Source organism: Penaeus chinensis, chromosome 29, assembly GCF_019202785.1.
Source record: "Penaeus chinensis breed Huanghai No. 1 chromosome 29, ASM1920278v2, whole genome shotgun sequence".
In the NCBI taxonomy this organism is placed as follows: Eukaryota; Metazoa; Arthropoda; class Malacostraca; order Decapoda; family Penaeidae; genus Penaeus; species Penaeus chinensis.
The window spans coordinates 22,000,033-22,010,032 of record NC_061847.1 but is presented as its reverse complement, the minus strand read 5'-3'; the positions used below and the strand labels follow the sequence as shown (position 1 = coordinate 22,010,032).

Below are 10,000 nucleotides of genomic sequence, written 5' to 3'. Positions count from 1 at the left end.
ATGCATGTCCTCTGGTGCCTGACTGCTACGAGTCCAAATGTCTGCAGAAGTCCATCTACCACCGTTTCCTCGTCTACGACCCCTATGATCAGTACTTCCCCTTCGCCATCGAGACATTCAAGCTTCCCAGCCAGCTGTGCTTGTCTCTTGGGGGCCTACACCATCGATCATTAGTCTCCAAACCACTGATCTCAACACACGTTAAGGGTAATGGAACTTGACATCAATTCAGTAATATTAAATCCTTAGTGCCCTAGGTCTTGCCGGCCTTTGAAAGACGTGAAGTACGTGAAGAAAGCAGTTCTCTAGTCATCTTGCTGTGATAACTACAGAAATGATGATAACTGAATGTAAATGACATCTAAAGTCTACACTCTTGTGAAGCATGAAAATAAATATGTTATGTATTTTAGCTATCACTTCCTTCAAATATAAAACGGAATAAGTTCAAATTCATAAAACCCGAAACACCTAATATTTATAGAATTTATGATGTCTTACTGAAAGTAATATTAAAGCTTTTCCTCTAAAAGAACAAATACTATAAACTCTTTTATAAAATTCGGACATAGGACATAGTCCAACGGGAAACTTCCTTTCTTGAATGTCAGTATAAGCAGACAAACAATGGACTTCCAATTGCAACATGCAAGAAACCTACATGCACAGGCCTCACCACGAAGTTTAATTCTCATGAATTTGATAAATACTCACTGTGTTTGCACTTTGTTTAAGCTTTACATTTATGACTCCCATGATAGCCACGTACATATACTGAAGAAAGTATGATTATAGAATAAAGATAATTTGAAATATAGCATTTCAAGAAGCAAATAATTACAGTGAAAGGTATCCTTGTGCCAGCCAGCCCTCTCGCACAAGCATCAAGATCTGTTTCCACAGACATACATATTTATATGAACAAATACTGATAGATATGTACGTCCTTATATTGCTAATGTATGCTTAAATGTGGAAGAGCAAATATGCTCAGATACATATGTATATACATGTGTAATTTTTGCAGTTGCAGTTCTGCTTGCCACATATAAGAATAGATAGACTTACGCACACAAACTCACATACATCAAATAAATAAATCATCATGTGTATAAATATCTATATAGTTGTGTATGTATACAAACTTTACATTTATGACCCCCCAAGATAGCCACGTAAATATACTGAAGGAAGTATGATTATGGGATAATCATACAACCCTCTCTTACAGATTTCAAGAACTGTTTCCACACGCACATACACATACACAACCACACGCACACACACATATATGTATACCTATATATACACACGCATACGTATATATATATATATATATATATATATATATATATATATATATATATTTAAACTATGTAATATATTCCCAAAATCGTTATCTCCATATGTTTATGCATACATACTGGTCACAGTCACAAACAGACACAACAGACATAAATATAGAGATTATATATATACATATATATATATATATATATATATATATATATATATATATATACATATATATATACATATACAAATATATGTGTTTATGTAGAATATTGTTTATCAATAATTGTATACATATGTATACGGTTATATATATATACACACACACACACATATATATATATATATATATATATATATATATATATATATATATATGGAATATGTAATAATATAAAAGAGGCACGAGGAGGCTGTGTGCATGAGTGATGAAGAGTGTAGATAAATGAAACTTTATCTATTGTAACTGAGAAGTCATTAGTGTTTTCGAACCTAGGTTTTTTAGGTTCTGCCTGCAGTTCGTCTATATCCTAAGGGATATATGTGCTACAGCCATATTCATAATTGGAATTGAAAACTTGCAGTCTAAAGGGACACGATGCTTTTGTTTTTAATCAAATTTTCGTGTGTCAACTCCTCAGTAAATTCTTAGCCATATATTGTTACCGTAATTATCCTTATTAGGAAAGAAAGATAGTAACATCAGTGACAAGTATTCACAATATCAATGAAATTGCTATACCAAGAAATATTATACTATTGGTCTAATCAGTGTCATAATCATGGTATCGTTTCCAGCATTGCTCTTGCATTGTTGATTTTATTTTTTTCCAAATGGTGTTATCGTTTTCATTACTATCACTATTATCACTATTATTATTAACATAATTATTATCATTATTATTACTATCATTATCATCACCATCATTATCATTAATATCATTGTTATTGTTATTACAATTATTTTACGAATATTATCCATATATTACTATTTTTATTTGTCATCATTATTTTCATTAATATCAATATTATTTTTAATATCGTTATTATTATTATGATTATATTATTACTCTTATTATTATATTGCGATTATTGATATTATCATTATTGTTACTAATATCATTATTATTATCATTATCAATGTTTACATTATTGTTATATTGTTATTACTTTTATTATCCTGCCAATGTTACTTTTGTCATGTTGATATCATTATTGTTACTTTTACTATCTTTATGTTCATATTATGTATATTTTTTATGGCTGCGATTATAGCTGCTATCATTCATTCTCATTCTCATTTCTATCTTAATAATGCATTGTTATTGTGATTATCACTACTATCGATATAACTGTCTATTTTACCATTAGCATTATCACTATTATTGTCCTCATTATCCTCACGGGTGTGAAATCTAGAATAGACAAGGAAATTGGAAATCATATAGATATGTTCAACGATGGTAATATTTGTAAAACTATTACAGTGAACGTCTCGCATATATTTTTGGATGGCTAATGAGGAGAGGCAATTGAAAAGGGTAGAGAGAAAACAGCGGCGGGAGCGTCCCGGGAGTTCCTGGAATGACTAGTGTAATAGTGGCTGAATAGTGAACGTCGTTGACAATGACACGCCACTTGCCGTCCACATTCTGGGCACGTGTGGACATGGCATACACCACTTTGAAGGAAATTAATATTTTACCAATAAAATATTAACGGTCTATCAGAACAAGAGCAATGTAAAAGAGTCGCTTCTGCTGCTTCGGGCTTCTTAATGGCGGGAATATATGCTTCTTAATGGCGGGAATGTATGCTTCAGGCAGACAGTGGCCACACCCAACGAGAGCAAGATGCGTGACAAGGCTGAGCATAGTGAAAGGGCGCCTTGCGGTTCACGTGGAGGGGCTTTCGTAAATACTCATAGAGTCACACGCGTACACAACGTGCGTCTACACAGTAATCGATATGACTGATGGGGAGAATCGTAGGTAGATGAATATTTATGCATGTAAATGAATGGATATTGTAACTAAATCAGTATATTTGCATGTAGATATATCTAGCTGTGATAGTACAAATGTGCGCGCGCACATTTATAAGTCCGTACATGCGTGCGCTTGTGTGACTGTATGAGTGCAAGTGTGTGAGCGCGTATGCGCGTGCTTGCATCGGTGTGTGCGTGCGTAGGTGTATGCATATGTGATGCCGCAGAATCAGTCTCACTGCTATCATATATAACTCACCATTTCAAAAATTCCTTTATTCCATTCTATTTTAATTTGTCTGCGACAGAGCCTTGTAGATCCTAAAGCAAGAGAAAAAAAAAAAAAATGTAAAGATATTCGCAGAAAAGGGGTTTGTCTTTGTTCTTTTCCCTTCATCATCATAACGTCCTGCGATATTAAGTCTGTAATAAATTTAGTGTAATTGCCCAAGTGTTTACGTTTGAAATTTATTTTCAATGGCGTGGTGGCTTCAAATTGGCTGGGGCACTGATCGTTTTTGGTGCCCTCCCCCTCCAAGAGAACTATGCCTTAGGTTAATCTCTAGGGACGCAGCTATGCCGAGTTGTCATCTTGTTTACATTTTGTTTTGGATGGGTTTTGGCGCCCCTTGGTTAAAGGTGTTAGGGCGCCTTCGGCTCCCCTTGACTCCTGGTCGCTAGGGGGGGGGGGGGGGGGCGTGTCCACCCGGTCCCCCCGGCCACCACGCCACTGTTTATTTTATACCAATGTTATGATGGCATTTTATGATGAGACCTCGAGACCAACTGTTGCAAGTAATACTTGCCGCATTATCATTCTTTTCGAAAATGTAACCTCTTGTCTTTGACATCAAGAAATTATCGATGATACAAAAGAAACCTACCACTGTGCACAATGCTTTTCTGTAACGACACAATGGATCTCGAAAATCATTTTCATATTCGAGTTTCATGCTCCCATTCTTATTCCTTTTGTATGTAAAGCTTAGAACTTCAAGATATCTCTGATGCTTGGCAACTCAAGAACTTTAGGGTTAGCAGCCTTCATATTTCTAGTTCAGATCTTTTATGTCTGTTTGTATGGTAGCGTTAAATTGACTGCTACTGCATTCTTCGTGTTTTAAGGTAATATAAACGCAGTGTTTATCTTAGCTTCGGTTGGTGTTATTTATAGCATCTGTTGCCGATTCGCGCCCCACCCAGGCGACAATTGCAACATCACGCGCCCGGGCATTACCACTGATTTTTTAAAGAGACTGCTGGATTTTTTTTTTTTTTTTTTTTCATGAAATATCTTGCCTTTGTCATACTAATACTGCATCTGTTATTATAGTTTTGATGATGGTTATCAATATATATTTTTCTTTTCTATTTATACTATTGTTAGCATTATGGTCTTGTTACTATTATTACCATCAACACTGACATCATCTCCATTATCATTCATGGCCATTAATGCTGAATTTAAGAGATCGGTTCCTTAACCATACCAGACCACAGATAGTGTGACTTCTGCAAAGTAACCGAATTTGATTTTCAAAGTGAGATTGAGGCTGATTTATATGTGCAGGTGCAATTAAATATTTGTATTCCATTTATTTTATTCATCTATCTATATTAACTAAATTACCGGAGTATTTCAATGAATACATTAAATATTTTACGCATTCTTTATATTTTCATGTGCGCATGGAACAGGAGAGTTAAACTTAACCCACTCGCCCCGGATTTATGTTCTGTCCCCTGTAGTTTTTTGTTAATGTTGTTACATACAGATGGCTCCAGATAGCAAGTAGTCTATCAGTAGCCCTAGTGACTGATCCTGATTTCCCCATTCCTTGAATTGGCGGGAAAATGTGTTTTTCTTTTGAATACAGTTGACGTCGACACTGGTATTATTGTTATTGGTGTTGTGATTAGTAAACTGTTATTAAAATCTCGATAACATTTAAGGCAATGAAATAATGCAAAAGACCCTTTCCAAAAGTCGAGGAAAAGGGTAAACAGGTGAGACACATAGGATTAATAACCGACTTCTTGGTGACTAAGCGCTTATAGAGCCATCTATGTGTAATTACAATAAATAAACGTGTATTACATTGGGCATACCATGTATTCTTAACCAAAACAGATACATTACTACGATACAGATAAACATGATACCGTCATCAATAATCGTTGATTACTTGGTAATCTATGCCAGTGCTTTTTGCAACTGTTTATCAGAGGGTGTAATTGTTTGTAGTACACATTTGTGTGTATGTTTTACTCAGAATATGCCGGAACCTAACACATTCTGATGCAGATAGTTCGAAAGCAGGCGACACGTGACGCTGGATTCTGACGTGATTCAGACCACAGCGTGACCGCTTCACCAGTTTATGAAACACTTTCCTGGCGTCACCACGGCCGATCGTCTCGATGGTGTGGCCAGGCAGAGTCTAGCTTTAGCCTTGGCGCGGCGTCGTCCTTGTGTCATCTGTCTCTCTCATTCTGGCCCTCGCAATGCCGGCGCGCACCACCTCTAGACGAATGCCGTAATTATCCAAAGATGTAACTTTCGCTTTCCGACCGCCTATCGTGGGACGTTCTACTTGCGACGACCGTCAGCCAGCGGGTGTGGCGGGCGCACCTCCGTCCCTGCGCCAGGATGATCATTGTGTTCCACAACGGAAACAGGATATAGCCGTCCCCAATAGTATCTCATAATACGCATTAAGCAATGACTTATTTATACGAAAAGTCGTGCAAGCAAAAGAAACAAACATCTATACAACAGACACACGACGCATTAAGTACTCGCCAGTTCACTTACATACAACCATCGCACCACATACAACCATCGCACCACATACAACCATCGTACCACATACAACCATCGCAACACATACAACCATCGCACCACATACAACCATCGCACCACATACAACCATCGCACCACATACAACCATTGCGCTACATACAACCATCGCACCACATACAACCATCGTACCACATACAACCATCGCACCACATACAACCATCGCACCACATACAACCATCGCACCACATACAACCATCGCACCACATACAGCCATCGCACCACATACAACCATCGCACCACATACAACCATCGTACCACATACAACCATCGCACCACATACAACCATCGTACCACATATAACCATCGCACCACATACAACCATCGCACCACATACAACCATCGCACCACATACAACCATCGCACCACATACAACCATCGCACCACATACAACCATCGCACCACATACAACCATCGCACCACATACAACCATCGCACCACATACAACCATCGCACCACATACAACCATCGCACCACATACAACCATCGCACCACATACAACCATCGCACTACATACAACCATCGCAACACATACAACCATCGCACCACATACAACCATCGCACCACATACAACCATCGCACTACATACAACCATCGCACCACATACAACCATCGCACCACATACAACCATCGCACCACATACAACCATCGCACCACATACAACCATCGCACCACATACAACCATCGCACCACATACAACCATCGCACCACATACAACCATCGCACCACATACAACCATCGCACCACATACAACCATCGCACCACATACAACCATCGCACCACATACAACCATCGCACCACATACAACCATCGCACCACATACAACCATCGCACCACATACAACCATCGCACCACATACAACCATCGCACCACATACAACCATCGCACCACATACAACCATCGCACCACATACAACCATCGCACCACATACAACCATCGCACCACATACAACCATCGCACCACATACAACCATCGCACCACATACAACCATCGCACCACATACAACCATCGCACCACATACAACCATCGCACCACATACAACCATCGCACCACATACAACCATCGCACCACATACAACCATCGCACCACATACAACCATCGCACCACATACAACCATCGCACCACATACAACCATCGCACCACATACAACCATCGCACCACATACAACCATCGCACCACATACAACCATCGCACCACATACAACCATCGCACCACATACAACCATCGCACCACATACAACCATCGCACCACATACAACCATCGCACCACATACAACCATCGCACCACATACAACCATCGCACCACATACAACCATCGCACCACATACAACCATCGCACCACATACAACCATCGCACCACATACAACCATCGCACCACATACAACCATCGCACCACATACAACCATCGCACCACATACAACCATCGCACCACATACAACCATCGCACCACATACAACCATCGCACCACATACAACCATCGCACCACATACAACCATTGCGCTACATACAACCATCGCACCACATACAACCATCGTACCACATACAACCATCGCACCACATACAACCATCGCACCACATACAACCATCGCACCACATACAACCATCGCACCACATACAACCATCGCACCACATACAACCATCGCACCACATACAACCATCGCACCACATACAACCATCGTACCACATACAACCATCGCACCACATACAACCATCGTACCACATATAACCATCGCACCACATACAACCATCGCACCACATACAACCATCGCACCACATACAACCATCGCACCACATACAACCATCGCACCACATACAACCATCGCAACACATACAACCATCGCACCACATACAACCATCGCACCACATACAACCATCGCACTACATACAACCATCGCACCACATACAACCATCGCACCACATATAACCATCGCACCACATACAACCATCGCACCACATACAACCATCGCACTACATACAACCATCGCAACACATACAACCATCGCACCACATACAACCATCGCACCACATACAACCATCGCACCACATACAACCATCGCACCACATACAACCATCGCACCACATACAACCATCGTACCTCATACAACCATCGCACCACATACAACCATCGCACCACATACAACCATCGCACTACATACAACCATCGCACCACATATAACCATCGCACCACATACAACCATTGCGCTACATACAACCATCGCACCACATACAACCATCGCACCACATACAACCATCGCACCACATACAACCATCGCACCACATACAACCATTGCGCTACATACAACCATCGCACCACATACAGCCGTCGCACCACATACAACCATTGCACCACAAACAATCATCGCTTTTTAATTATTTATATATATCTGCAAACAAACTGCCTTGTACACTTATACACAGAGTATTTTTTAGAAAAGGACACGTCCTCCAATGGGACATAAAATAATTATTGGACTGTACTGTGAAAATGTTATTGTTATTGTTTCATTACATGTCGTGTGAGAATGGCATAGAAATACATCTTAATAAATTTTGGATAAGTTACTTCACCAAAGATGAAGATGAATATACCAACTTGCTTACTGTACTTTTAAACATAATGAGTAATTTATGAAAAATGGGCATGTCCTTAACAAATGGACATATCATTTAAAAAATAGATATAACCTTTAAAAAAATGGACATGTCTTTTTAACAAATGGACATGTCCTTTAAAAAATGAAGACGTCCTTTAAGAAATGGACATGTCCTTTAAGAAATAGACATGGCCTTTACTAAATGTTTGTGTGTGAATAAATGCTGTTCATTCATCTAAATATTTTATTACCTTTTTTCATATGAAAATCCACAATGCGCATTCATAGCCATTATTTACGTGTAATGTAAAACCACCGAAAGGTATGCGTGAATATGAAGTCAAGCGGAATTCATTCAAACACAGCTTTTAGCGTATGAATTCTTTCTACTTATAATCTTAACTTACAAGAGACGGCTTAATAGGAATGCATTAAAAATATAATCCCGAATTGACATTTTTCAGAGTTGAATATGCTCTGCACAGGCGCTTAACAGACGATGGGTGGAACCATAACAATGAAGTCACGCTGGGACAGAACTGGCAGCAAAACTTTAACAGCTTGCCGAACTGTTTAGCCTTTTCGTTAACGTTAACAGTTGGAATGGCCTTACCGAAGAGACCCATAGTTGTTTCATTACTAAAACAAAAAATGGACACGACGTCGGCCATGTTCTTTAAAACATGGAAATGAGCTTACAAAACTGGACATGTTCTTCAAAAAACTGGACAAGTCTTTTAAAAAATGAACAAGTTCTAATGTGAAAATCGGACATGGTATAATTATTGCTAACTGATTGCAATGTGATGTTTTATTATTTTACTTTAATTAATTTCCATAGATTATTAATATCACATATGTACACATACTGTCTTATATATTGTACATTTATACACAAATAATAATTTAAAAAGATGGACATGCCCTTCAAAAAATGGACATGCCCTTTAAAAAATTGGATATGCCCTTAAAAAAAAATGTCCATTAAAACATAGTCATGTTCTTTAAAAAATAGACATGTCCATTAAAACATGGTCATGTTCTTTAAAAAATGGCCATGCCCTTAAAAAGATGGCCATGTCCATTAAAAGATGGCCATGTTCATTAAAAGATGGCCATGTCCATTAAAAGATGGCCATGTCCATTAAAAGATGGCCATGTCCATTATAAGATGGCCATGTCCATTCAAAGATGGCCATGTCCATTAATAGATGGCCATGTCCATTAAAAGATGGCCATGTCCATTAAAAGATGGCCATGTCCATTA

The 10,000-nt window shown here is 38.8% G+C and overlaps 1 protein-coding gene across 1 annotated transcript in view; it reads left to right on the top strand.

Moving 5' to 3' along the window:
- Positions 1–407, top strand: part of LOC125040428 — a 6,820-nt gene extending 6,413 nt beyond the window's left edge. Inside the window, exon 3 of the mRNA XM_047634981.1 lies at positions 1–407. This exon is cut by the window's left edge and continues 562 nt beyond it. Coding sequence (XP_047490937.1) covers positions 1–221 — 221 coding nt within the window. The 3' untranslated portion in view covers positions 222–407.
- Positions 408–10,000: the final 9,593 nt, after the last annotated feature.